General features: G+C 55.4%; 2 protein-coding genes and 3 non-coding genes across 6 annotated transcripts; 4 read left to right on the top strand and 1 right to left on the bottom strand.

The window, feature by feature from the left end:
* Positions 1-74: 74 nt before the first annotated feature.
* Positions 75-7,763, top strand: NOP56 (NOP56 ribonucleoprotein; the record flags this gene model as incomplete). The annotated part of the gene is given in 11 exon segments (XM_034772177.1): positions 75-164; positions 1,196-1,310; positions 1,403-1,564; positions 1,953-2,151; positions 2,443-2,630; positions 3,422-3,573; positions 3,865-3,965; positions 4,741-4,889; positions 5,238-5,359; positions 5,564-5,704; positions 6,927-7,763. Coding segments are annotated over 11 exon segments (1,593 nt in total), but the record flags the coding sequence as incomplete, so codon positions are not given.
* On the top strand, positions 2,237-2,372 carry LOC117878636. Its single transcript, XR_004646039.1, has one exon. It is a non-coding gene; the product is annotated as a small nucleolar RNA SNORA51 (small nucleolar RNA).
* On the top strand, positions 5,021-5,091 carry LOC117878633. The gene has a single exon (XR_004646036.1). It is a non-coding gene; the product is annotated as a small nucleolar RNA SNORD56 (small nucleolar RNA).
* LOC117878632 lies at positions 5,411-5,479 on the top strand. Its single transcript, XR_004646035.1, has one exon. It is a non-coding gene; the product is annotated as a small nucleolar RNA SNORD57 (small nucleolar RNA).
* A 2,246-nt stretch (positions 7,764-10,009) lies between the features above and the next one.
* On the bottom strand, positions 10,010-25,310 carry IDH3B (isocitrate dehydrogenase (NAD(+)) 3 non-catalytic subunit beta). 2 transcript variants are annotated; one of them, XM_034772103.1, is made up of 11 exons: positions 25,284-25,310; positions 24,456-24,548; positions 22,659-22,779; positions 20,118-20,178; positions 19,484-19,616; positions 18,482-18,615; positions 17,815-17,917; positions 16,783-16,929; positions 16,454-16,548; positions 16,232-16,292; positions 10,010-10,240 (listed from the first exon to the last, which is right to left on the bottom strand). In XM_034772103.1, exons 1-11 carry the CDS (start codon positions 25,293-25,295, stop codon positions 10,163-10,165), a joined length of 1,038 nt encoding a protein of 345 aa, XP_034627994.1. In that variant the 5' UTR covers positions 25,296-25,310; the 3' UTR covers positions 10,010-10,162. The 2 variants fall into 2 exon arrangements, with proteins under 2 accessions (XP_034627994.1, XP_034627993.1); XM_034772102.1 differs by lacking the exon at positions 10,010-10,240 and adding an exon at positions 13,519-15,471.
* Between the last annotated feature and the right edge of the window lie 1,710 nt (positions 25,311-27,020).

The raw sequence follows: 27,020 nt of genomic DNA, 5'->3' as shown, positions 1-27,020 counted from the left end.
GGTGTGGGGGGGGGGGGGGGGGGGCCGGGGGGGGGGGGGGGGGGACACACCCGCTCTCACGCCCCCTCTCGCAGGTGCTGCTGCACGTGCTGTTCGAGCACGCGGCCGGCTACGCGCTGTTCGCCGTGCGGGAGGTGGAGGAGATCAGCCTGCTGCTGCCCCAGGTGCGGGGCCCCGGGCCCAAGCCGCGCCCCTCGGCCCCGGGGAATCGGGGGGGGTTATCCTGTCCCTGCTGCCCCGGGTGGGGGGTGCTGGAGCCCCCAGAGCAGGGCCAGTGGGTGCCCACGTGCGTGGCGGGGCCCGGGAGGTTTCAGGGTCTCCCTGGGGCCCCCGTCCTAGGCTTGTCACTGCCTTAGGGGAACATTTGGTGCCTGGCACAACAGGTGGTCTTCTCTCTCTCTCCCCCCCCCCCCCGTCCCTGGCCTTTCTGGGGGTGGGGGAAGGGAAACCAGCTGAGATGGGCCCTTGCAGGGGGGTCAGATGCGCTGTCCCATTGCATGGAGGGGTGTAGCACGGCGGCTTGCCGGGAGTGGGATTGTCCCATGGCGGTAGGACCCAGGGCCACCCGGGGAGGGGGCAAGTGATATTGCAATTTTTTTTATGGAAGGGGCCCCCGAAATTGCTTTGCCCCAGGCCCCCTGAATCCCCTGGGCGGCCCTGCTAGGACCCGGACTCCATTAGGAAGGTGGGTCGCTCCGGGCTGCGTGTGAACCCAGCCAGTGGGGCTGAACCTCTTGTGTAAGGCAGGCACCTGGTGAGTGCCGTGATGAACATCCGAGATCTGTCAATCCGCTGAAAGCAGTGATGTCAGTCACGTGGGTCTGAGCACTCGGGCGCCGGCTCTGTGCGCAGGTCTCGCGCTGCCCGGCCAGGGGGGAGGTATTCGCTGCTCCCCTGCTCCCAGGGTGCTTACAGGGGGCAGGTGATTCGAGCTGGTGCTGTCTATGGTACAGCCGGTGGAGACTTAAGGTCCCAGCATGCAGTGTCCCCGAGCAATCTCTATCTCAGCCGCTTCCTGCTCTTACAGAGACGCTGTGTGTTGGGGCTGCAGCCTGTGCTTTAGCCGCATTTCTCATGGGGGGCTTTGTGCTCAGTCAGTATATGTGCTGCTGGGCCCCACGCTGGCCCCCCTGCGGGATTGGGGTCCCAGGTGGCCCTGTGTGATACTCATCCGCTGCCCTGTGGCCCTTTCCAGGTGGAGGAGAGCATCCTGAACATCGGCAAGTTCCACAGCATCGTCAGACTGGTGGCCTTCTCCCCGTTCAAATCCGCCCAGAGTGCCTTGGAGAATGTCAATGCCATCTCGGAAGGTGAGGCTGGACTGGAGACTTGCTCCCCTATGGGCTCCCCTTGCTGCCCTGTAGCTGCACAGCCCGTTAACGTCTCCCTCTTCCCGGGGCAGGGATTCTCCATGAGGACCTCAGGCTGCTCCTGGAGACCAACCTGCCGGCCAAGAAGAAGAAAGCGTTGCTGGGAGTCAGCGATGCCAAGATTGGGGCTGCCATCCAAGAGGAGCTGGGTTACCAGTGCCAGACTGGAGGGGTCGTGGCAGAGATCACACGAGGTGAGACGAGATAGGGGCTCTAGTGAGGCATGGAGATGCCAGACGGCCCCCTGGGGGGGCGATACGCCTGGGTCTGTCCCCCAGTGCCCTGCGTGTGTGGGGGGGTGTCCCTGTTTGCGTTGGAGGGGAGGTGCTGGGATATTAAGGGGACCCCAGTGCTCACTCCAGGCTGCCCTCACTCCTTGGCTTGTCCCGGGGGCGGATGGGCGGGGGCCCAGTGCTCACTCCTTGGCTTGTCCCGGGGGCGGACGGGCAGGGGCCCGGTGCTCGCTCCTTGGCTTGTCCCGGGGGCAGATGGGCAGGGGCCTGGTGCTCACTCCAGGCTGCCCTCACTCCTTGGCCCGTCCCGGGATGGGGCTCGGTGCTCACAGATGTTCTGTGCCCGCAGGGATCCGCCTGCACTTCCACACCCTGGTGAAGGGCCTCACTGCCCAGTCGGCCTCCAAGGCGCAGCTGGGCCTGGGGCACAGCTACTCACGGGCCAAAGTGAAATTCAACGTCAACAGAGTTGACAACATGATCATCCAGTCCATCAGCCTGCTGGACCAGCTGGACAAGGACATCAACACCTTCTCCATGCGCGTCAGGTGAGGGCTCTCTGAGGCCGGGGGTAGCGCTGTGTGCCGAGCGCGCCGGCCTGCATGGCAGGTTCGTGTGGAGCCCGTGCATCGCCCCCTCCCGGTGCTTACCGCAGGCAGCGCGACGCCCAGCGCTGACTGCATAGAAAGGGGAGGAAGAGCATCTGCCCTGCGTACACCCCAGCCAGGGAGCCTGTGACCTGGGCTGTCTTGTTAGCAGGGAGACACGTCTGCTGGGGGGGAGGAGACGGCAGGTCCATCGGCTCCCCTCCCTGACTGCTCCCCTCTGGTCTCCTGCAGAGAGTGGTACGGGTATCACTTCCCAGAGCTCATCAAGATCGTGAGTGACAACTACACGTACTGCCGCCTGGCCAAGTGCATCGGGAACCGCAAGGAGCTGAGCGAGGAGAGTCTGGAGGGGCTGGAGGAGATCGTGATGGACAGCGCCAAGGCCCAGGCCATTCTGGACGCCTCTCGGTCATCCATGGGTTAGCGGCGCTTCTAAAACCATCCTGAGGGCTGGAGGGGGGTCTCGAGGACTGGCACTGAGGTCTGAGGGCTCATGGGGGGGAGGTCAGCAGTGCTGGCACTGGGGTCTGAGGGCTCATGGGGGGGAGGTCAGCAGTGCTGGCACTGGGGTCTGAGGGCTCATGGGATGGGGGGGAGGTCAGTAGTGCTGGCATCGGGGTCTCTGCATTGTGGTCTAAGGGCTCATGGGGGGGTCAGCAGTGCTGGCACCGGGGTCTGAGGGCTCATGGGGGGAGGTCAGTAGTGCTGGCACCAAGGTCTCTGCATTGGGGTCTAAGGGCTCATGGGGGGCGGGGTCAGTAGTGCTGGCACCGGGGTCTCTGCATTGGGGTCTAAGGGCTCATGGGGGGCGGGGTCAGTAGTGCTGGCACCGGGGTCTCTGCATTGGGGTCTAAGGGCTCATGGGGGGGGGGGCAGGAGGGCTGGCACCGGGGTCTGAGGGCTCATGAATATGTTGCACATGGCTCAGAGGAGTGGGGGGGGCACGGCTGCTCTGGGCTCCCCATATCATCTGACCTGTTCCTTCTTGATTAGGACATGCACTGAGCAGAGGCTGAGGGAGGGGCAGGGGGTCAGGGGAGGAATTCTCTCCCCACCCCATAGGCTAGTACTGGCTGATGGTAATGGGGAAGCTCAGGACTCTGACCTGCTGCTTCTCTTGGGGGTGGCAGTTCCGGGGTTGCAGCGCCCCCCAGGGGTCGCCCTGGCCTAGTGGCAGTTCTTGTCGTGCACTGACATCTGCTCTCTGCAGGGATGGATATCTCCCCCATCGACCTCATCAACATCGAGAGCTTCTCCAGCCGGGTGATCTCGCTGTCCGAGTACCGCAAGGGCCTGCAGGAGTATCTGCGCTCCAAGATGGGCCAGGTGGCTCCCAGTCTCTCCGCTCTCATCGGGGAAGTGGTGAGTGCCCTCGGGCTGGGGCAGGGGTGATCTGTGCTCTCCCAGGCCACAGAAATGATGTTCTAGTGAGAATCTGTCAATCCACTGAGCTCTGTGCTGAGACGCGGTCACTGCTGATCCGTGTCCTGGGGAGCGTGCCCATACTAGCCGAAGGGCCCTAACCGGCCACCAAGGGCTGTGCCCAGGTGGCACAGAATGCAGCATTGCATGCTGGGGCCTGTAGTCTAAGCAGCTGGATGGTAGAGCCTCAGCTCTCTCACCACCCTGCTTGTCTCCTTGGCTTGTCTGCAGGTGGGCGCCCGTCTGATCTCCCACGCCGGCAGCCTGACGAACCTGGCCAAGTACCCGGCCTCAACGGTGCAGATCCTGGGGGCGGAGAAGGCCCTCTTCAGGTACAGCTGCAGGGTGGTCGTGGTGATGGCAGGCTTCTGGGCCGCTGGGCTTGACACGTTGGCCAGACACGGCTGCATGCGTCAGTGATAAACCAGCCCCAGTCTCTGAGCGACCACCGAGGCTTTTCCTTCACTCTTGCTGAACGGTTGGGTCTGTCCAGGGAACCCCTGCAGCAGGTTAGCTGTTCTGATCACTTGGGGGGCGGGGGAGTGACGGGCAGAGGCTGAGAGACAGTAGTGCCAGCCATGCAGGGGTAGCTGGGAGGTGACCAGCACCTGGCCTGGATTTCAGGCCTGGCTGTCACCTGGATCTGACTCCTGGGAAGGAGAAGGGGCCAGGCAGCTTCTGCTGCAGCTGGGATGTTAGGTACTGGTGGACCATGGCTCCCCCAGGCATCCATAGTCACTGCTGCTCCAGGGTGACTGCCAGCTCCCTTCTGGTCACAGGGAAAGCGGCTCTCTCACTTCCTGTCGTCTGCCAGCCTGTGAGGAGTGTGACGCCTGCTGGCTGTCCGCGTCTGGCATAGCTAGTGCGTTAGCCGCGGTTCTGCTGCTTTCTGGGGGTGCAGGATGGAGCAGAGTTGTGTGGTCGGGGGTTGGCCCTCAGACCCGCAGTACGGCTGCAGCCACCTAGGTGTGGTCACCCCCCTGAGCACAGGCCAAGCAGGTCGGATTGGGTTGGCAGTGTCTGGCCAGAGGCCACTCTGAGCGGTCGGTCACCAGCCCCAGCAGGGTCAGGGCTCCAGAGCAACCTTCACTCCCATACTTGTTCCAGGGCCTTGAAGACTCGTGGCAACACCCCAAAGTACGGGCTGATATTCCACTCCACCTTCATTGGGCGAGCGGCTACCCGCAACAAGGGGCGCATCTCCCGCTACCTGGCCAACAAGTGCACCATCGCCTCCAGAATAGACTGCTTCTCAGGTGCCGCTTTCACCCGAGCCCCTGCTGAGCCCGACTGGGGGAGGGTCCTGCCTGGGCACTGCCCCTCCCAGTGGCATGAGATGCCGAGCTGGAGCCCAGTGGAGTGTCAGTCATGCAAATCCCAGCGGCTTCTGCAATGATGGGAATATTTTTCGTCAACAGCATTTCACGTAGTGAATGGTGACACCTGTCTTCTGAGCAAAGCCGGCTCTAGGGCTGGGAAAAGGGGGCTGCCAGCTGGATGGCAGGGGCTGGAGGTTGATGGGGAGTGGGCAGCTGGCTGTGAATGGGGTGGGTGCGCTTTGCTGTAGCTAGCAGCCTGTCATTCACACTGCCCCCTCTCTGCAGATGTCCCGACAAGCATCTTTGGGGACAAGCTCCGGGAGCAGGTCGAGGAGCGCCTGGCCTTCTACGAGACAGGAGAGCCGCCCCGCAAGAATCTCGATGTCATGAAGGAGGCCATGGTGGAGGTGAGGGGGCTGGGAGTGGGCCTGAGGTGCTCAGGACTCCTGGGCGGGTGCCGGACATGATGTTAAATCTCCTGCCTGACCAACTGCTGGAGGCAAAAACTGATTTAATGAGGCTGATCCGACACCTAGGGAGTGGGGAGCCCGGCCTGCCCCTCACCATGGTCTATGGTCAGCGCTGATGGAGCCCCGTTGTCCCTTTGCTAGGCTACTGAGGTGGCTGCCGAAATCAAGAAGAAAGAGAAGAAAAAGAAGAAGCGGGAGAAGAAGCGGCTGGAAGCCTTGGCCGCGGCAGCAGCTGCTGAGGAAGCCGAGAACTCTGTGCTGGAGACAACCCTGGAGGTAGAGGTAAAGAACCAGGAATGCGCCCTCGGGCCTAGGCTGGCCGCAGAGGCCTCGTGTTGCTCTCTGATGGGGCAGGCCTGGACCTGGTATTTCCATCATGACTTGTGTGATGCAGACAGGTCCTGTCCAAAGCCTCACCAGCAGAGGGAGAGGAGGGGGCTCGGGGGGTCCACCGCCTGCCTAGGGAGCTCGGAACGATGCAGGTTTCCGCTCCTGCACACAGTAGCAAAAGGCAGCGGCTGGGGGCAGAGGCAGGTGGCTCTGGGAATTGCTGAGCGGTGCGTGGGACCTGGGCCTCAGCTCCACTGAGTGTCTGTCGGCCTGCCGCCCAGACATGCTCTGATCCCCTTGTGACACCCAAAGGCAATGCCTCCGATTGCACAGATCTGGTTACATGCTCCTTGCCTGCATGCTTTAATCAGTGCAACGGCCGACCGGTCAGTGGGCCCTTCAGAGCGTTCACCCCGTCGTGGGAATAGAGCTACATTTGGGAGTTAGACTCAGGCTGTCGACACTGTTAGTTGGCCTGCCATATAGGGTTGCAAAGGAAGAGTTTGAGGATGAGAGAGAATGCAGCTGGAGCCCCAGTGCGCTCGCACAGCCTGCTCGTAGATCCGTGTCCTGCCTCCACAGGGAATGTGCTGGGGGGGGCACGTCTCCCTCCGATGGCTGAAGCTCCTGGAGGCCCCGAATCCTGGCTGCAGGGGATGATGTCCCAGAGCTCAGACGCTCTGGGTCCGACACGCTGCCACTGCAGGCCAATGCGCTGGGCAATTCTGTGATGGAATGGCAGGTGCAGTGTGGGAGCAGCCACTGTCTGCCAGGTCTCAGATCCTCAGGCAGGACAGCCAGCACATGGCAGGGAGTGAGGAGAAAGCAAAGGGAACGGGGCTGGGACCACCACTGTCCTGGGGCTGTGAAATGGGCTGGTCCTAGTCCTGGCCAGCCCCTGGGTGGCGCTCTCCTCTCAGCTGCTGCTGTCCATGTTGTTCTGTGGCTCTCAGGGGACTTGCTAGGGGATCTGGCCTAGAAAACCACGTGTCCACGCAGCGAAGGCATCCGCCAATGCCAGCCTTTCAGAGCGTTGCAATTTAGCCCAGGTGACACCTGAGCTGCTCCGCAGGCCCTCCTGCACCAGCAGGGCGTGGGCCTGTGAGCACAGGCTGTGCTGCGCTATGCCCCGGGGGTTCACAGGGCCCCTCTAACCCCCCCCTCTCTGCTTCAGGAAAACAACACAGAGCCCAAGAAGAAGAAAAAGAAGAAGCACCAGGACACCTCGCTGGAGGAGAATGGGCTGGCAGAAGAGCCCTTGCCCAAGAAGCAAAAGAAACTGGCCCAGGAAGAGCCCCCCCAGTCAGACAAGAAGAAGAAAAAGAAAAAGGTCAAAGAGGAGGATTAAGGGGGGGGGCATTACCAGGCCTTGCTTGTGGGACGCCGGGGGACCTGGGCTGCAGCAGGACTGACTGCTCAGCACCCAGACAGTGGCAGGACACTTCCCTTGCCCGGCTCGCTAAACCTCTTGCTTGTCCAGCATTTCAAGGCAGCTGCGTGTCCTAGAATGTCCCCAGCCGGAGCAGCCGCGTTAAATGCGGTTTGGTATCTGGCGTCTCACCTGAGTCTCTGCAGAACTTCCAGTGCTCTGGGCTCGCTCTGGCAGAGGCTCCATTCGCGGCACGTCGGGCTGTGCCTAGCCACTGGTTTGACGTGGCCGAGACGGTTATTCCTTGGAGCGTCTGGGCTGGGACCTTGGAGTCCGCCCCTCTGGAGCTGCCTGTGTTGGGCTGTTCCGTTCTCAGGCGGCTACGGCAGAACGTGCTCCCATGGACTCAGCATCTGGCACAGCTACCACCTCCCCTCTGCACTGCAGCGGTGGCCAGGGGGAGCCTGGCCCTGCAGGGGGGAGGGACTGCTGGGCCAGGGACCAGGGTTTGTGTTTCTGCTCAAGCCTTGAGCTCCGTCCACTGCACAGGGTGTTACTACGGAAGCAGAGGGAGTGGAATGACCTCCTGGCCCTACCTGTGACTGAAACACACTTCCACTAACAATAAATGTCTCAAGCTTTTCAAGCCTCTTTATTTTTAAGATCAAGACTTCCCTGTGCTGCCCCAGCTCGGCCTGGCCTCTGGCTTCTAGCTCTGCAGGTTTGCAGCCGCCCAGAGCATGAGCCCCAGGAAGACGATTGCTTCAGGCCCGAGGGCTTTCATTTCTTGGGGAAAGATTTAAAATAGGGCAGGTTGTGTCCAGTTGTGAGTCCCTCCTTCAGGCTGCATGGCTGAGCCCGTGTTGCAGGCAGGACCCCAGCAATGGTGTGCACTGGGAAGCTGGGGTTGCACCCCAGCACTGTATGCTTGCCTACGATAACCGTTGTGTGCTCTTCCTGGGGTGACTGGCCTGGCTCCGCTGCCTCCCTGTGCTAGACCACCCCACAGGGCCCTTTACAACCCCTGTCCTAAAAACCAAGCAAGGGGGAGAGGATAAAACCTCAGTAGGATGCAGGGGGGCGGGGTTCAGAGATGACCAGAAGCTGGAAATGAGCAGTTCAGTTTTGCCCATGTTTGTTGACAGCAGAGACAGGTCCCTTAACTCTTCCATTCAGTGCTCCCTCCCTGAGCTTGGGGGCACACAGAATGGCTGTTGCACCCAATGGCTATAGACAATTGCAAGCCAGCACATCCCCAGCCTCAGGGCCAACAAACAGCCCGGGGCTTCCTGTTTTTTCCCCATTTTCTCCAATAGCGGGGTTCTAGCCACTGCTGCCTAGAACGCCCCCCGAAATGGTGGATTGATCAGAAGTGGCCTCCAACACTTACTGTGTTACAGACAAATGCCACGGAGGTGGGCAGGTTCTCCACCACTTCTATCCCCTGCGCTGTCTGGGGTCTCAGTCTCTGCCTGGCCCCCAGACCAGTCTAGGCACCTGAGAACCAATCTGAGCCTAACTAAAATCGCTGGGTTCAGCAGCAGGCTAGCCAGGTCCCCTTGAATGGTGTGAAAGCAGGAGGACAGACTGGCTGCTCTCATGGGCCCTTTTGGCCTTACCTGCCGCCAGGCGTTTGTAGTTTTATAGCCGTTATCACCGCCGGCTGGTTTCCCATCTGAATCTAGTCCGGCTTGGGCCTGGGTCGTCTGTGATCCGCGCGAACTGTAACTGCTGCTGCTCAGGTCACTGCCGCTCAAAGATGGCACAGCAACGAGCAGGGGCCGGGGGGGGGTCAGACAGCAGTTGTGACTCAAGGCTCTGGGGCCACACACATCATGTTTGTTTCAATTCTTAGCATTGAGCCAGGCCTGGGGGGGCTTTGACAAAATGCAGAGCAGATGTTACAACCCGTGCTAGTGAGAGCCCCTGGCCAGTGGCCTGAGCTCTGCTCCCCCAGGGGGAAGGCAGCAATGTCTGCCCTGGGACAAGGGGATGGAAAGAGCCCTGGGTGGGGTGAGAGCAGGGAAGGGTCTGACTCTCCCTCCTGCTGTGAGGGGGGTCCCTGCGGGGGCAGGTGGAGGCTGCTGAGTCCCGCCCCCCAGCACTACTGGATGACCCTTTTACAACCAGACAGTCTCTCTGCAAAAGAATTAATGGACACAAATCTGACATCAGGAATCAAAATACTCAAAAACCAGTGGGAGAACACTTTAACCAGTCTGGTCATTCAGTGACAGACCTGCGGGTGGCTATATTACAACAGAAAAACTTCAAAAACAGACTCCAAAGAGAGACTGGTGAGCTAGAATTGATATGCAAACTAGATACAATCAACTCCGGTTTGAATAAGGACTGGGAATGGCTGAGCCATTACAAACATTGAATCTATCTCCCCTTGTAAGTATTCTCACACTTCTTAACTGTCTGTACTGGGCTAGCTTGATTATCACTTCAATAGTTTTTTTTTCTCTTAATTAATTGGCCTCTCAGAGTTGGTAAGACAACTCCCACCTGTTTATGCTCTCTGTATGTGTGTATATATATCTCCTCAATATATGTTCCATTCTATATGCATCCGAAGAAGTGGGCTGTAGTCCACGAAAGCTTATGCTCTAATAAATTTGTTAGTCTCTAAGGTGCCACAAGTACTCCTGTTCTTCCTTTTACAACTAGCAGCCTAGGGGGTGATGTCCATTCTATGCCCCCACCCAGCTGGGCCTCTGCTGAAGTGGGGGATGCACTCTCCCAAGGACTGGTTATAAGCCCCTCCTACATTCTTTCCCCAGACCCTGGGGGTAGAGCGGGCTGTATGCCCAGTCCCTCGCTCAGGTGCAGGGAGGGCTGAGATCAAACAGCACCCCCTCCTGGCAGAAACCCCCAGCAAGAGATGTGGCCAGCAGACTGCTTTATTGTGCATGACAGAGACAGGCCAGTGCATGGGGACGCTCCCCCTTGAAGGCAATAAATTACCAGGCAGCCGGATTCAAAGCTGTGAGGATTAGCAAGCAGGAGCACGGGAGGAACTGCAGCCTCTGTGGGGCCTAGTCAGCCAGGGCTGCAATCACAGCCTGGGTGAAGTCAATGGACGTGGCGTATCCGCCCATGTCTGCCGTCCGCACCTGTAACGAGAGGGGCGGGGCCTGTTAGCACGGCACAGACCGGTACGCTGCAGGGGCCCTCTGAGCATTCCAGCCCGTGTGCTCTGCCAGCCGCCTTCGCCTCTGCGGTGAGCCCTGCCCTGGGGCCAGGCTCCAAGGGCTTTCCCCCACGCTCGGGGCTGCTCCTCCATCCGTTTAGACATCGCCCCTTAGCCTGGCAGCGTTCTGCCCAGCTGCAGAACCACTCCCAGCAGTGTAGGACTGGGCCCAGACTCGCCACCGGGGACAAGCCACCACCGCCAAACAGCTTGGGGTGATGATAAAGAGCCCTATCGCGAAGGGCGGAAGGGAAAGGGCCAGTGTCAGGGCCTGGTTCGCTGCTGCTGCAGGACACTGCCTGCAGGGGAAGACCGCAGCCTGTTAATGACACTCTCAGAGGGGACTAAATGGGTAGGAGCCGCAAACACCTGTGAGGACAGAGCCATGAGCCCATCAGCCCGAGCACGAATAGAAACATGGGCAGAGACACACAATTAAGCTGGGCACATGCAGGTAAACCCAGCGCCAGCCTCCCCCACACGCTATGGAAACCAGCATCCCCCCAGGCAAGCGTTCACAAACGCCTGCTCTCAGGTTGCCATGCTAATCCCTGCCCCGTCTTCTGCCCACCTAGTGTTGCCTTCCTCCCTGCCCTGGCACACACACCCCGCTGTGCCCAGCAGCTCTCCTCCAGTCCCATCACACTCTAACCCTTGCCCACCCTGCCCTCAAGCATTTAAACCCACCGAACTCTTGGGGAACAAGAGGAGGAGGGAGAGAACTTGTTCACCTTAGCCTCTAAGGATAGAACCAGAAACAATGGGTTTAAACTGCAGCAAGGGAGGTCTAGGTTGGACATTAGGAAAAAGTTCCTGTCAGGGTGGTTAAACACTGGAACAAATTGCCTAGGGAGGTTGTGGAATCTCCGTCTCTGGAGATATTTAAGAGTAGGTTAGATAAATGTCTATCAGGGATGGTCTAGACAGTATTTGGTCCTGCCATGTGGGCAGGGGACTGGACTCAATGACCTCTCGAGGTCCCTTCCAGTTCTATAATCTATGAATCTATGAAACAGAGGTGCTGGCGCTCTTGATACAGGAGCAAAGAACTGTAACATACTTGTGAGCTGCATCTGCCAAGCGTCAGGGAGAGACTGGGAGAATCGACTTAGCTAGAGCAAGCCAAGATCTAGCTTTGCTGACCCCTTGTCTACACGTGCACCACTACAGCACTTCACAGTAGCTACGCCCTCTGCCCACAGGAGGGTTCTCCCGGCAGCCTGGGTACATCACCTCCCCGTGAGGCGGTAGCTAGGCCGATGGGCGAATTCTCCTGGTGAGCTACCGCTGTCTACACCTGGGCTTAGGTCAGCATAACGGCCTCCTGTGGGGAGTGATGCCCCTGAGCAATGTAGTCACACCGCCCGCCCGCACCAGGCCTGAGTGCTCACTGAGCCGGGATGGGGGCAGGGAGGCGATGTCCCCCCCAGGGAGAAGAATGGGATTGGATGAAGGGGGCAGCTGAGGTCGAGCACTAGGAGTAGCTCTTCCTGCCCGTGGGAGTGAGAAGAGACACAAGCCTCATTGCTGGAGACTGGAAACCAGGCTGGCCAGAAACCCACTGGCCCTGGGAGGGAGGGAGGGCAGGCCTAGGGGTGTGCCGGTGTCAGCTCGCTCACTCTGATCCTACCTCACCCATCTCTGCACCAGCTTCCTGAGGGGCTGGTACGAACCCTTTCAAACCGTAACCAGGCCAGTTACCATCAGTTTGAACTACTCAGCAATTCCCCCACCACGTCCCAGGCTCCGACTGCGCTGCCCCAGAGCTGTAGTAGGGGACACGCAGGGGCTTTGCAGGCCGACATCCCTCTTCATTGGGCTAAATAAAGTACCAGAGAGACGGGAGGGGAGCCCAGCAGGTAGTCGGAGGCAGGCAGCGGGGGGTGCAGCTGACGGCCCCCGCTTTGACTGGTCCCAGTGTCTGAACAGGCTCATCTTACCCCGCCCCCCTGCGCAAAGCTGCTGAGTGGGCAGCCGGCCTGGAGCACAGGACACCTGAGTCCCTCTGGCTGATGCAGCCTCTGCAGCGGGCTCCCTGCTCGCGCTCCCTGTGGTGGGCGTGTTGGACTTCTCTCCTGCTCCTGCCTCTTCTCTCCTCACTGCTGCTGCCATCTGCTGCCCACCCAACACCACCCTCAGCCTTCCTCTTCCATTCCCACCCCGGCTCTCTCTCCCCTGCCAGGCCCTTCTCTCCAGCCTCCACCCACACCCTCTTGCCCCCCCTCGACCCATGCAGAGTGCCGCTGGGGCTCATTTTCCTCTCTTCCCAGCCCTCCTCTGGCACATCAAGGCCCTTCTCAGCCTGTCCCCACCCAACCGATCATCTCATTCGCTAGTGAGGGAGCAGCTCCTGCCGCCAGAGATATTAGGCCAATCCTTATGACCTGCGCAGAGGCCCAGACGTGCTCCACCCTCAGCCTCCGGCCCCCAGCACTACATTTTCAAAGGAGCCCTGGCCTGCTCTCTCTTCTGCTGCCCTCACCCTTAAGAGGTCCCTGTGAAACAGCCACAAAACCACCTCCTCCTCCACATCGCTCCTTCGATGGGACGCCAACAAAAGAAATCCCGTGACACTGGTTAGGAGGCTGGGGTACGGATACCACTGCCTATCAATACTCTCTCATTGGTTCCTTGTAGTCCCCACCTGCCTGGTTGTAGATGGGCAGGAACCCTCTCTCTGTTCTGTGTACAGCACCAGGCACCCTGGGGCTCTGATCTGTGACCAGGGTCCAATGTTCGACACCTGCACACACATTGCACACTTGTTAAACGGCAGGCACAGAACTCCAGGGAAGGAGCGTACCAGGCTCTCCTACTCCCGGGCTGTCTCCCCCCCCCATCTCTCGGAAGGAATCGCTACATAGCAGAGGTATTAGGCCAATCCTTATGACCTGCACAGAGGCCCAGACATGCTCCACCCTCCGCTGGCTCCCTGAGGCAACGCTTTCGCCTCCACCCACCAGGAAAAAAGCAGCTTCTAGAGCTCCCCTCCTGCTGGGGCCAACTCCCTCCCTCCCCCCGCTCAGGGCTCAGCATGGCCGGGTTCTCTCTCTGGAGCGATGTGGCTCCTGCCCTGGCCTACCAGGGCAGGGCCGAGGGTGCCTCGTGCCGTGCCCAGTAACGTGTGCTGGGGAAAGCTCCGCGTGCAGGGCTGAAACTAGGACTCACGGAGACACGCAGCACCTGAGAAGAGGCAGGGAGGGAGGGGAGAGTGTGATAATTTATTCATGAGTATTAGTACAAAGCCCAATAAATACATTCTGCATTTCCTGAAGCGCGCTCCCAGCCTGCACGGCAGTGGCCCAGCACCGCGATAGGGGCCGGAGAGCCCGGAGGTGCATGCCTGGCCCAGCCCTGCCTGCCTAATCCATCATCTACAAGCTACCTGCAGCCTTGCTGTTCGGGTCCTTCCGGTCTCCCCCACAGCCAGACCCCACCCCGGCCCAGCTGGAATTCTACCCAGGGAAGAGGTCATGGTCTCCTTAACCCTACAGGACTTCACTGTTAGGCCCAGTGTTTCAGAAGCTCCCACTAGTGTACATGCACGCGTGGGTGTAAGTGTTTGAGCAGGACTGCCTCCGGGGGGAGGTGCTGGCATCCGGCGTGTCAATGACACCAGTGCACACCATGCATGCAAAGCAGCAAGCGCGTCATTCATGCCACATTTTAAACACGCAGCCCATGCACAGCACGCAGGGCCTGGGCCTCTTCTTCCTTAGACAGGCCTGGCTAGGGAAGCTGCTCTGCTCTCGGGGAATGTGACAAGTCACTGCAGAGCCCCGCGCTCTTCATAACCCCCCTGCTTCTCCCAGGTGCACCCCACGGCTTAGCCCCATACGAATGCAAGGGGAAGGCTGCCCAGCACACGCTGAGTTGCAGGGAACGACGATGGGAGGCAGGGTGCACGACAGGCAGGACGATGCTACAGTAATGGGGACTGCACTCTGCTCTGAAGCGCACCCCATGGGGCAGGCGAACCGGCCTAGAGCACTGCCCAGCAGCCAGCCTGAGGGAAGGGCTGGAGTTTCGGCAGGGAGGCTGGTTGGCAGGACATAAGGAGAAGCAGCCTGGAGGTACAGACAGGCCCCAAGGATGGTCTGCGTCAGCTGGAAACATCACCGTGTCCTGGAGTGTCAGCCTACCTGTGTGGGGCCATTCTGATCTGGGAGGAGCGGGCTAGGCCTGTTGCCCTCGAGCTCTGGTCAGTGCCTAAGACTTCTTTCCAAGGTCAGTGCTGAATTTTATTGCTAACAGAGTGGGGAAAGCATCGTCCCTTGGGAGGGGGATGAAGTTAGGAGAACACAGAGTTAAAAGCTTCCACACCCCCCCCCCCCCCCACACACACACACACCAGGAGAGACTGAAATTTCCTACTTTCCATCTGTTCAGATTAACAGGGATGAAATTCTACTTCACTCCAAGCCAATACTAGACTTCATTTGTCACTCTGTGGACAGGGGTCTCCACCCCGGATGGTCCCAAGCTACGGCAAAGCCCCTCTGGAGTAGGCAGATGCTCCTGCAGCAGCAATCAGGGATGAGACGAGAGCTCGTGGACGTGACAGCCCCAGTCAGCCACACTGCAGGGGGGCCTTAGCTGGAGCAGCAGTGGAATATTTAGGCTGTCCCCTCCCAGCTTCAAAGCACTGTACAAAGGTGACCTAGCTGACCCTGAACTCCCATGCAGCGTAGGGTGGCGAGCGCTATCCCTACTGCACAGAGAGGTGAACTGGCTCGCCCCGGGCTGCACAATGAACCAGTGGGAGAGCCAGGATCAGACCCCAGGCTCCCAATCCTGCACTCAGACCACATCTCTTTGTGGTGAACATCTGACCATGACTGAGGTTGGTAACTGATAACTGGGCTGGGGGAGAGGCGAGTCCCTTCCCCCTTCGGGTTGCGGTTTCAGGCGGGCTGGCTCCAGCAGCCCAAGAGTGGGGGACATGATACAGGTTTGCCCCTAGGGGTGGGAGCAGGGCGAGAAAGGTCCATTCGGTTTGTACACTAGAAATGGGTGCCGGAGATCAGAGTGAAGTCCAAGGAACTCCCACACTCAGGTGGGGACCTAGACACCATAGTGTGGGTGCAGGTTGTCAATCACAGACTTGATGAAGTCCGAGGTGGTGGAGTAACCGCCCATGTCCCGCGTCCGAACCTAAAAATCCAACACAGGGAGGGGGAGAAACAAAAAGGGAGAAACGTGGATGTGAACCCAGGGAAACGAACACAAGATGGGACAGGAAACATGGTGACAGCAAAGCAGCTTCCCCCAGCTCCTGATCCCCCTTCTGAAAACCTCCTGTGCTCCCCCCACAGCTCTGCTGCAAACTGGAATAGACACTAACGCGTGCCAAGCCCCCACAGCCAGCAGGGACTAGCAGCATCAGGCGTGAAGACGAGCAGGGAGCGAGACACTAACACAGCAACCTCTACAAACTGCGTCCCGTTCTACAAACACAGACAGCCCAAACGAGTTGGCCGGCCTGGCTCAGTGGAAGCTTTGATAACCTGGCCATGGAGATGGCGAGACAGTGACCTCTGCCTGGGAATCTGATTTCTCCTGAGAAGAGTGAACTCTACCCAAGAACTCCCCTGGGGTGGGGCCCAAACATCTCCACCGCCGTCACAACAGGAAATCGGTCTGGGGCAGGTAAGAACGACACAGAAGAGTGGAACAGGGCCTGAGAATCAGTCTGTTCTGGTGCAGTGAGTCCCCACGCTACGCAAGGCCAGTCCCGGGCTAAGGAATTCCCCTACAGTCTCAACCCAGTGGCAAACAATGCGCTGCCTCCCCCTCACGGGGACACGAGCAGAAAGAAGTTCCAGCCAGCAGGCTCCAGAAAGGAAGCAGATACGCCAGGAGCTCTGGACCAGGACAGGCAAGAGGTAAGGGCTCAGGGCTGCCTGGTACTCACTTTACCGACTTTAATCACCTTCTTCACCGCATCGGAGATCACATTGGAGTGATATTCCAAGCTAGCAAAAAGAACAAACGTTTCAGCTCCAGCCCTGTGTATGCCAGTGGAATTCACACCCGTCCCCCTGGCTTGCCCCCTCCAGAGACTGGCATGCCCTGCCCCCCTCTCCCTCCCTCCACACGCAATGCAGCATGCGCACATCCGAGAACAAGCACCTACTTGAGATGCCGCAGCATGTTGGCGGCGGAGAGCAGCATGGCAGTGGGATTGGCAATGTTCCTGCCCACGGCCTGAGCAAAGGGATGGCGAGCACCCTGCGTGAAGAGAACCACAATCAGACCATGTTCTACACTGCTGCCGTGGTGTGTGTGGGGGAAGGGGTGGGGGGAGTGTGTGGGGGGGTGCCGTCCAGCCCCATCCTGGGAGGGGCTCTCTGGATCCCCTGGCCCAGTGGTAGGAGACAGGGAACAAAGCAACTGGGAGAGGGGATGAGCAAGGGAAGTCACCCAAGTGGGGGACAGAAGCTGTGGCAGAGCTGGGTCCCTTACCATCTCAAACACGGCGTACTCGGCACTGTAACTCTCCCCGGGAACCATGCCGGCGCCTCCCACCAAGCCAGCAGCCAGGTTATCAATGATGTTTCCATACAGGTTTGGCATGACCAGGACATCGAACTGGTGGGGGTTCTGCACCAGCTACGCCGAGGGGAACAGAAGTAGACGTGCATGAGACCATTCCCCCCCCTGCTACAGATCAGCACGGCTAGCTTACTCTGCAGCACTTCGGGGCCTTCAGGGCACACCAGTGCTGATGGGGTCACCCAAAGGGCAGATCTCCCCATGCCCCAGACTGGCCAACAAGCAATGACCTTCACAGATTAGTGCCTGGGCATTAATAGGTAAACAATCTTCTTGGGACGCACCCAGGTTCGGCCGCCGCACAGGGCTGAGAGGAGAACTGAGATGACAGTGTAGCTGCCTCAAGAGTCCCCAGGGTACAGCAGCAAGACGAGTGGCTGCTCCCAGGGCCCGAGCAGCCGAGGACCAACAGGCACTGGGAATATTACCGAAATAAAGCCACCCGCCCACACATCCCACCGCCAGGGCTGAGATCCTGCGCGCTCTCAGAAAGAAAATCAGAGAAACCTGGCAAAACTGTCATTGAGAAGTACCAGCCTGCAAACCCTGGGTACCTCCAAGCTTTCCTGGGGGGACCGATGGTGAAACAGAGAATTTACTCACCTGTCAGAATCACTCCTGCAGGCAAGCAGAATTCTGCAAGATGGGATTATCTGCAATTAGTCCCGAGGGGCTGATCACCAGAGGTGCTGGGCACCTACAGCTCCTGGCACAGCCCCGAAAGGAAGGCGCTACGAGTCCATGTGCATGACACAGAACATGATACAAGGTGATCTGACAGCCCAGTGAACACTGCGCCCCTCACAAGGCAGGTCACAGACAGCATTCCAAGTGGCACCTGAGCTTGCTGGCTACCAAGCTAGGTTCTTTACCTGCCTTGTTCAAGCAGAAGATCAGCACCAGAGGGGTGCCCCAGGGGACAGGACCGCCAGCCATTCTCACCTGCATACAGCAATTGTCAATTATCATGGTGTCGAATTTGATCTTGGGATACAATTCTGCCACCTCTTCACAGCACCGGAGGAAGAGCCCATCTCCCAGCTTCCTGAGGAGAGAGCGACAGACATTCACTGTGAGACTCCAGGCTGCCCTGGCTTCCCCTGCGGGGACAGCAGGGGCCTGACGACGGACTCAGCCACCCAACACGCTTTCTGACCGTTCCTCTCAAAACGCTCACTGTCTGAACTGAACCCAGAGCGGCTCAGAGACGGGCAGGTCGCGCTGCACCCACCGACGTAGGTGTATGGATGATAGACAGAGCTGAAGTCAGTGGGAGTTCTGCCAATGAATTCCATGAGGCCAGGATTTCACCCAGAGAGCGAACAAGCATCTCACCCTCCCCGCCAACACCCTGCAGCCACACGGCCAGGCCCGACTGTCTCACTGCTGGGCTCTCAGTTACACCCAGGCTGGTGTTTTAAGCATGTGCAAAGAGCACTAATGCCAAGGAAGCGTCAGCATCACTCAACTCCGAGTTGCACGGAAAGGCTCTTCCAGGAGACAGAGAGGGGACTTCAAAGAGCTCCTGGTTGGCAGCTGCTGCGTATCCCGTAACTGCTAGACACCCACTTTGGTCCCTGTGCTATCAGACCCGTCTCATCGCACTCACATGATGTTGGCTTTGTGCACTGCTGTGACCTTTGAACGCCCTTTCTTGGTGGCGTAGTCAAAGGCGAATTTGGCGATGCGCTGCGACTTGTCCCGGGTGATGATCTTCAGGCACTCAATGACTCCCTTCACGCTCTGAACATTGACGGAAACCCATTAGCGGCTCTGGTTGTGCTGGACCAGGTGCCACACAACCCTGTGCTCTGCCACAGCTGGATGCTGAGTGGGATCTCCAACGAGGAGATCCCACTCAGCCCCGCCAGCCTCATGGCACTGCCTGCAGCTATCGCCCCTGGACTGACCCCGGGCTCAGGCTCCAAGGGAAGTGGAGTTTAACTCCCCGTCTGATTCCTTTGGGGAAAGTAGAGGAAGAGATGTAGTGCATCCCCTCGAGCAAACACGTGACCCCATAGGGAGAGGCCCCTGAGGAACTCAAGGCCGCCTATCTCCTCAGTCATCACTGTGGAATCGGCCCTGAGAGTCTTTTCTCCAGGGCTCTGACCAGACTAGTATGTCCCCCAAAGCACCACTTCTCCTTGGGAGACCATTCTCCAGCCGAATGCTGGCAGGAAGCTTCTCCCAGTCCCTGGCCTTTTTCCTTTCCCTGGAGTCACGCCACCACTCCTGGTTACAGCTCCTGACTCCACACTGATCCCGCTTCCTACTTGGGCTTTACAAACTTCCAGTCCTTGTAGATAGTTCTAGCCCCTCTTTGCCCCCTTGGCTGTCACACATTCTAGTTACAAGCATCTTCTCCTCTTCAGTCTGTCCCTCCAAACACCCACATCACACAGGATGGCTCTTCCCCATATCCCCACGCTCCTTCTAACACCATCACTCAAGCAGGATGTGAGCCAAACTCTGCGAGGACGAGGCCACAAGGACAGGGAAACTCACCAAGGTCTAATGCTGTGCCATCAGGGAAGTACCAGATACAAGGCCCGGAACTGGCCTCCCCGTATGGCACAGAAAGGGATGGGGTGCAGGACAGAGGCTCCCCTACCTCATGTTCCAGAGAGCTGTACTCCCCCTCCGTCTGCTCCCGGATGATCACAAGATCCAAGTTGTTGTGTCGTGTTTTAAAACCAGGTAAACTGTTCACGTGGACAACGTTGGCGAACAGGTCTAACTTGCGCCTGTGAGAGGAACAGCAGGATCAGGAGATCTCTTCCCACCTCCAGGCCAGTAATAAATCCCGTGCGATAGTACAGACCCGTCTTGATCAGAATTTTAAAGAGAGACTCTTCCATACAAGCTTAGCCCCTGTTGCTGGCCACTTGCTAATCCCATTTCCCTTCTCCAGTGACGCCTCTTGGGCCCCCTGTGAGACGTGTCCATAAACTGTCATCCCGAACCCCACCTACCGACTTTTCCTGGAGGATCTCCAAGACACGGCAAGAAGCAGAGTCAACGGATCATGAGTAAGAACAACAAAGTGTCTGGCCAGTGAAAATTTTGCAGATGCCTTTTTGTGTTCTGATAACCCATGAACTTCACCCCTGCCCTGCACTTAGTGCCTGAATGTCATTCATAAATGAGGTGTCCAGAACACCCTGAATAGCTTGTTTGCAGTAGGAGATTTCTTACTGACTTCTGTTGACGTGCAGGGGCTTTGAACATGCAAGACAGAAACACACCTGAGCCTCATGTCATAGGAAGCCAGTTCTCCTTTGTACTCCATGGGAGTGTGGATCTTTCCTGTAATGACAGAACTGTCAGCATAACTGGTAAAAAAAGCACATGTACAAAATCAACTACCAGCTACTATAAACCCTCAGACCCCACAGCATGGCACATGGGGGAGGAAAGGGGATTTGGTTTCTACCCTTGCGGAAGGAGCTTACAGTGCTGCACGACATGCGCAGAGTTCACTGGGGTCCGGCCCCTTGGTACCTCTAGGCCACATATTATGTGATCCAGTCTCACAGCAGAATCTGAACTTATGCCTGGTCAGGATAACACAAGAACAGCCAGACTGGGTGAGACCAAAGGTCCATGTAGCTCAGGATCCCGTCTCCTATCAACACTGGTTCTCCACTTGCGAAGTAACTCCCTGCTCTCCATGGGTCAGTATCTAATGCCTGCATCTGGAACTTTCACTCTATGCATCTGAAGAAGTGAGGTTTTTACCCACGAAAGCTTATGCCCAAATAAATCTGTTAGTCTTTAAGGTGCCACCAGACTCCTTGTTGTTTTTGTAGATACAGACTAACACGGCTACCCCGGATACTTGTCTTCTGACAGTGGCCAGTGCCAGGAGCCCCAGAGGGAATGAACAGAACAGGGAATCATCAAGTGATCCATCCCCAGTCGCCCATTCCCAGCTTCTGGCAAACAGAGGCTAGGGACACCATCCCTGCCCATCCTGGCTAATAGTCACTGATGGACCTATCCTCCATGAATTTATCTAGTTCTTTTTTGAACCCTGTTATAGTCTTGGCCTTCACAACATCCTCTGGCAAAGAGTTCCACAGGATATTTAGAAGCTGAATCTATTTAATTTACTGAAGATAAGATTAAGAGGCAAATTGATCTCCATCTATAAGTTCTTATACATAGAGAAGACATCAGATACTAGCGGGCTCTTTATCTAGCAAACAAAGGTAGAACAAGATCTAACGCCTGGAAGTTGGAACTAAACAAATTCAAGCTGGAAATAAGATGCAACTTTTTAGCAGTCAGAGTAATTCCCCTTTGGAACAGCTCACCAACGGATGTGGTAAATCCTCCATCACTTGAAGTCTTTACGTAGAGACTGGCTCTCATTCTAAAAGATTTGTGTTTAAATCTGAGCCCTAAGGTGCTCTATGTAAGAATCACTGGGTGAAGGTTTTTGCCCTGCAGCATGAATGAGTCAACCTAAATCATCATAGTGGTCCTGTCGGGCCTTAAAATCTAGGACTCTAGGATGATACTAGGAGTGCTGGCTGGAGGAGACAAGACCACCCAGACTGCTACAACTACCCTTGGCAACTTCTGGGAAGAAGACTGAAATCCCCAGGCACTTTTTAAAGAATCTGGCACAATTCCGGTGTCCTGCCCAATACTCCCTCAGCCATCAGCAGGGTCTAACATTCCAAGCTGCAGTGCACTCGTATCAGATCTAGAAGCCAACATAGGCTAGTTTGTACAGAAGATACTACGTAAGATAAAGTGGTCCTGCACTGTATGAGCCACTGCTAAGTGCATTACGGCTGCTGAGTCTTCTTTACACAGATCTTGCACTACCACAGTGGATCTGGCATTGGGCAAAGTGCTTTGGGATCCCGGGTGTATGAAACACATCAGAGCAGAGAAAGCTAAAAGCTGTTCTGCTCCTTCCCATGCGACAGCAGCATGACCCCCCCTTGTGTGGGGAGGCAGTAAGATTACCCTAGAAGCACCTCATCTACCTGCACCAAAGTGTCACAAACCCTTAGTGTCCCCTTTTTATTACTAAACATGCCAAACACTTTCCATCCAAGGGTCAGAAAGGTCCTGAGACTCCCCAGCTGGTCAGATGATAAGTACCAGTCTCATTTTACAGATGAGAAACTGAGGCACGGAAGTTACGTGAGCCTCTCCAGGTCACAGAGCTGGAGATAGAAATCAGGAAAACTGGCACCAGGTTTCCTTCTCCAATCGTCAGCCCACAGAAAGCCCCACAGTCTGAAAGCGCGGTTTGGAGGCTGGGGGAGATTCTATAGCATGGAGTGGGCAAAGATCCGTGTACACCTGTGTGACGGAGCTGGGAGCAGGGCAGATTTGACCTGGGAATGTTGCAGGGGGATTGCAGTGGGGATGTGGGACTTCCCTTGAAGGAAGCTACCTGAGCTGTAACCTGAGCCAGGAACGGGGGTGGGGAGAATTAACACCTTCTGCCCGGAAGACTAAACAAAGGAGAGGAGCAGCGGGAGGGGCGGGGAGTTTAGTTTCGGTTTGGGCTGGGTGGTGCAACGCAGGGAACCCCAAGCTGGGGTCTAAGCTCCCTGAACCTCCCAGAGGGACCTAATTAAGGGGGTCTGGTCGTACCTACACGCTCTGCTTGAAACTGTGTTCCTGTCCTTAAATAAACCTTCTGCTTTACTGGCTGGTTAAGAGTCGCAGTAAATCTCGGGAAGAGGGGTGCAGGGCCCTAACTCCCCCACAATCCGCAACAACCTGACAGATGCAGTCAGTGAGCTGCCACCATCCCATACCTATAATGGCCACTTTACTCTGCTTCATAGAGTCGACAACCTCATCCAGTTTTTCCTCTGACGCCATGTTCTGCACTTCGCTCAGGTGGTGCTCGTCAAACTCCACAGGGACGCCAGCAGCCTGCCCAATACAGACACAGATGTCAAGAGTTCAGAGGCTGTTCATTAAATCTCTTTATATGTATTAGCCAAAATGAGCTTGGTAACTGGGTGGATCAGGAGATTGGGACACGGAGCCTTTCACCTTCAAGTGTCTGGTTCCTCTCTGAGCATAGGCTGAGGATGGTGTGTACTGGGAGGAGGAGGAGGAGGGGGACTGAATGGTTTTAGGGATCAGGAATGGGATCAGAGCCTCTGATCTCTAGGTCACTTATTCAATCCAGCTCCAGATTCATAGTGAAATGCTGTTGTTTTTGAAACTATGTCTTTGTTTAGGAAGTTATAACAGGTTTACAAATCCTAGGCATGTAACTATCAGACACAAACAATAATCATCACAACACTGAACTTTGGTTTAGATAAACATTATACTGAAATATAAACAATGGTCTCTCTCTAACAGGGTGTTACATTGTTAGAGAGAGCACCTTGACACTACTCAGGACTTGTCATTTTCAGTGATTTTATTAAATTGAGTGAATTCTCTGCTTACGCATATTTAACAAACCAGGCATGTCTATCAAATATTAACATTCAAAAAAATTGGAGAGGTGTGCTGGTTTTTTAGAAAGCGAATGTATTTTGAGTATTTAATAAACGATAACCAAATACCAAAGTATCTATTTGCCCTCTGGCTAGTTTTCTGGGTACGTAACTGGTGTACTCATCTTTCCATAACAACCACCTCCTATATTTTTTGAGCCATTCCTCTGGAGTTGGATTCTTTTCCCAAAGGGAGTGACCAGTAACCTAACAGCTACTACAAGAGATTCAGTCATTTCCTTTTGTGTGTCCAATCATGAAATATTTTAAATTATTTTTCCGAATGAAAGTTTCTGCCATCTGATGACTACTTGGCTCCCAGATCTCAGTCCAGTCTCTTCGTATAGTGCAGACGAGACTTTATACAACTACCTCCATATCAGGAGATTCATTTACGACAGTTGCTCCTGCCATGGTTAAAAGCAGGTTTGTCTTGTAACAAAGCCAGTGTCTATCTGTGTTTTAAATTTGCCCCCAAACTGTGCTACTCCCTTGGTCAGGGCAGGACTGTAGGATGGATTGGGAGTATGGTTAAAACACAGTTAAGAGGGTTCCAAACATTTGAGCAACAACAGCATTGTAACCCCTAACACAACTGGTGTAGATGACTCAAGCATCCACATCAGACCCACCACCACAGCAGGTACGAGATTTTTTCGGCAGTCACATCAGAGACACGAGAATTGACTGGGACAGAGAAACTGAACTCATCTTCTCACTCTTCGAAATGGGCCCTTGCAGGTTAGGGTCAGTGCACACTGGGGTATATGTGGGAAGCTTGGCATGGTTGCTACCCATGTTGAACCTGTTCTGGGGAGAACAGGGGACATCATCCTCCAGGATTCTCAGTCGAGAACCCTACCTCAGCACTAAAGAGAAGAAGTGAATTGAGCTTCAATTAACTTACAGAAAAGGGTTTAAGAACTAAAATGGCTTTATCCATCCACAACCGTCTGGGAGCAAGGGGAAGAGAACATCCCGCCTGGATATGGCAGGAGCCACATACACAATCCAGCTGCCTTGCAAGACAACTCCTGCCATTATGTCATTTCTCCATCTCCCCCTCATTCTCAATGAGGAGTAAGTGGCTATTACCTTGAACACCTCTTTGACAGAATGCATGAGCTCCGGGCCAACCCCATCTCCAGGCAGCATGGTGACCTTGAACATCCCTTCATGTATCTCTGTCTGGAACAGGAAATAGAGAGGGGTTAATTCTCCTGCCACCATCCTACACAATATCACTCAACAAGAGTGGGACAGCGCATTCCCTACCTGCAATACTGCACCCACCTCTTCTGAGAGAGCAAGCCCAGTCAGAGGTGGCTCTCACGCTACTGCCAGAAACAGCAAGATGAGAAATGCCATTCTCAAAATATTGGGGGTCATCAATGCCGTTAGATCTCACAGGTATGCTAAGGGACAATCCCCTTGGTGGAGCTGCTACCAGGATTTGAGACTTATAATGGTCAAAGGGCAAATGGGAGCTGCTAAGACCTTCTCTGTTGGTCAATGTCTCTGGGAAACACCTGGCCTCTGATGAAGAAGAATACAGGAATCTTCCAGAAGAAACTGACCCAAGACTCTCTGTAGCAACATTCAGTTCCCCCATGAAACTCTCTCTAATGGATTAAATCAGATAAGACCCAATGCGCAGGGCAAAGCTTGCTACTTGAAAGTAGCACAGAGGGTCAGAGGTTGCATGGTATTTGTTCCCTGTACCCAGGAGACAGCTTTACCTTTAATTTAAACCACCTGACATTCACCCATATACAAAATTAACGGGTGTCTTTATATATAAGAGCTACAGTTAATGTCAGTCAACAGGCATCACAAGCTAAAGAGTCAGAGAACAAGCACTTGAGATGGAGATTTTGTATAAACTTTGTCTCTTTCTCCAGCGTGGGATGAGGAAAAGACTACCAGGGCACCCATCTTTAACACAGGAGACCATTACTCCATCCACTCCTACATCAGCCAACACCTGATGCTTTAAAGGAAGATGAAAAATCTTAGTACACCTGGCCACTGTTGTATATAGGGCAAAATATCCCATCCTAATAACTGTAGTGATCAGTTGATGTCCTGAAGCATGGGATCGGTCCTGGGGCCGGTTTTGTTTAATATCTTTATTAATGATCTGGAGGATGGTGTGGACTGCACTTTCAGCAAGTTTGCAGATGACACTAAACTAGGAGGCGTGGTAGATACACTAGAGGGTAGGGATCGGATACAGAGGGACCTAGACAAATTAGAGGATTGGGCCGAAAAAAACCTGATGAGGTTCAACAAGGACAAGTGCAGAGTCTTGCACTTAGGACGGAAGAATCCCATGCACTGCTACAGACTAGGGACCGAAAGGCTAGGCAGCAGTTCTGCAGAAAAGGACCTAGGGGTCACAGTGGACGAGAAGCTGGATATGAGTCAACAGTGTGCTCTTGTTGCCAAGAAGGCTAACGGCATTTTGGGCTGTATAAGTAGGGGCACTGCCAGCAGATCAAGGAACGTGATCGTTCCCCTTTATTCGACATTGGTGAGGCCTCATCTGGAATACTGTGTCCAGTTTTGGGCCCCACACTACAAGAAGGATGTGGAAAAATTGGAAAGAGTCCAGCAGAGGGCAACAAAAATGATTAGGGGTTTGGAGCACATGACTTATGAGGAGAGGCTGAGGGAACTGGGATTGTTTAGTCTCCAGAAGAGAAGAATGAGGGGGGATTTGATAGCAGCCTTCAACTACCTGAAGGGGGGTTCCAAAGAGGAGGGAGCTCGGTTGTTCTCAGTGGTGGCAGATGACAGAACAAGGAGCAATGGTCTCAAGTTGCAGTGGGGGAGGTCCAGGTTAGATATCAGGAAAAACTATTTCACTAGGAGGGTGGTGAAACACTGGAATGCGTTACCTAGGGAGGTGGTGGAGTCTCCTTCCTTGGAGGTTTTTAAGGCCCGGCTTGACAAAGCCCTGGCTGGGATGATTTAGCTGGGAATTGGTCCTGCTTTGAGCAGGGGGTTGGACTAGATGACCTCTTGAGGTCCCTTCCAACTCTGATATTCTATGATTCTATGATTTTATTACTCCATTTCAGCACAAACTTCTACAGAATGGTCTTAGTTACAAGCTTAGCCAGCCCTTTTAAAAATCTGACCTTGACCCTATGTGTCTATAAATTATTTAGCCACGTTCTGTATAAACAATTTCTTTTTATTTGTTCTAAATTTACCTGTCATTAATATTCAGTGACCCATGAGACGAAGTTTAAAAAAAAGGGACTAACCAACTTCCACAAGAAGTCATAAATCCCATCAGTCAAGTCCCTATAGGTCTTCTCCTTCCTAGACTAAACAGCCCAAGCTTTTGCAGTCTCTCCCCATATGTAAACTCCACGTCAGGACTCGTAATTATCCTCTATGGACTTCTGTACTGCCAGCCCCAAGCATTCAAAAACCCAGGGCAAAGCTCCAAAAAGTCATGGTTAAAAAACAAAAAAAAAAATCTTAACATTTAAATAATAATGTGGGGTTCTTTCTTTGCCTTCTGGATTTTGAGCATTTGGGGTTCACAATTTTAAGTTCTTCTCTGCACAATGAGAGCTGCTAACATTTGACATCAGGTGCTGGGCTTTAAGAAAAACACCAGGTACTATCAGAAAAACAATACAATCA

This window comes from Trachemys scripta, chromosome 5 (genome assembly GCF_013100865.1).
Source record: "Trachemys scripta elegans isolate TJP31775 chromosome 5, CAS_Tse_1.0, whole genome shotgun sequence".
NCBI lineage: Eukaryota > Metazoa > Chordata > Testudines > Emydidae > Trachemys > Trachemys scripta.
The sequence above is the reverse complement of the archived record's forward strand: the minus strand, read 5'-3'. Positions and strand labels throughout refer to the sequence as shown.

Bases quoted from the DNA above. Each gene is read 5' to 3' on its own strand.
- IDH3B (XM_034772102.1), bottom strand. The intron at 16,293-16,453 runs GTAGGTGCTTGT...TCTTTTTGCTAG, and splicing joins AACATGCTGCGGCATCTCAA to CTTGGAATATCACTCCAATG. The intron at 15,472-16,231 runs GTGAGTACCAGG...TTGGATTTTTAG, and splicing joins AGGTGATTAAAGTCGGTAAA to GTTCGGACGCGGGACATGGG.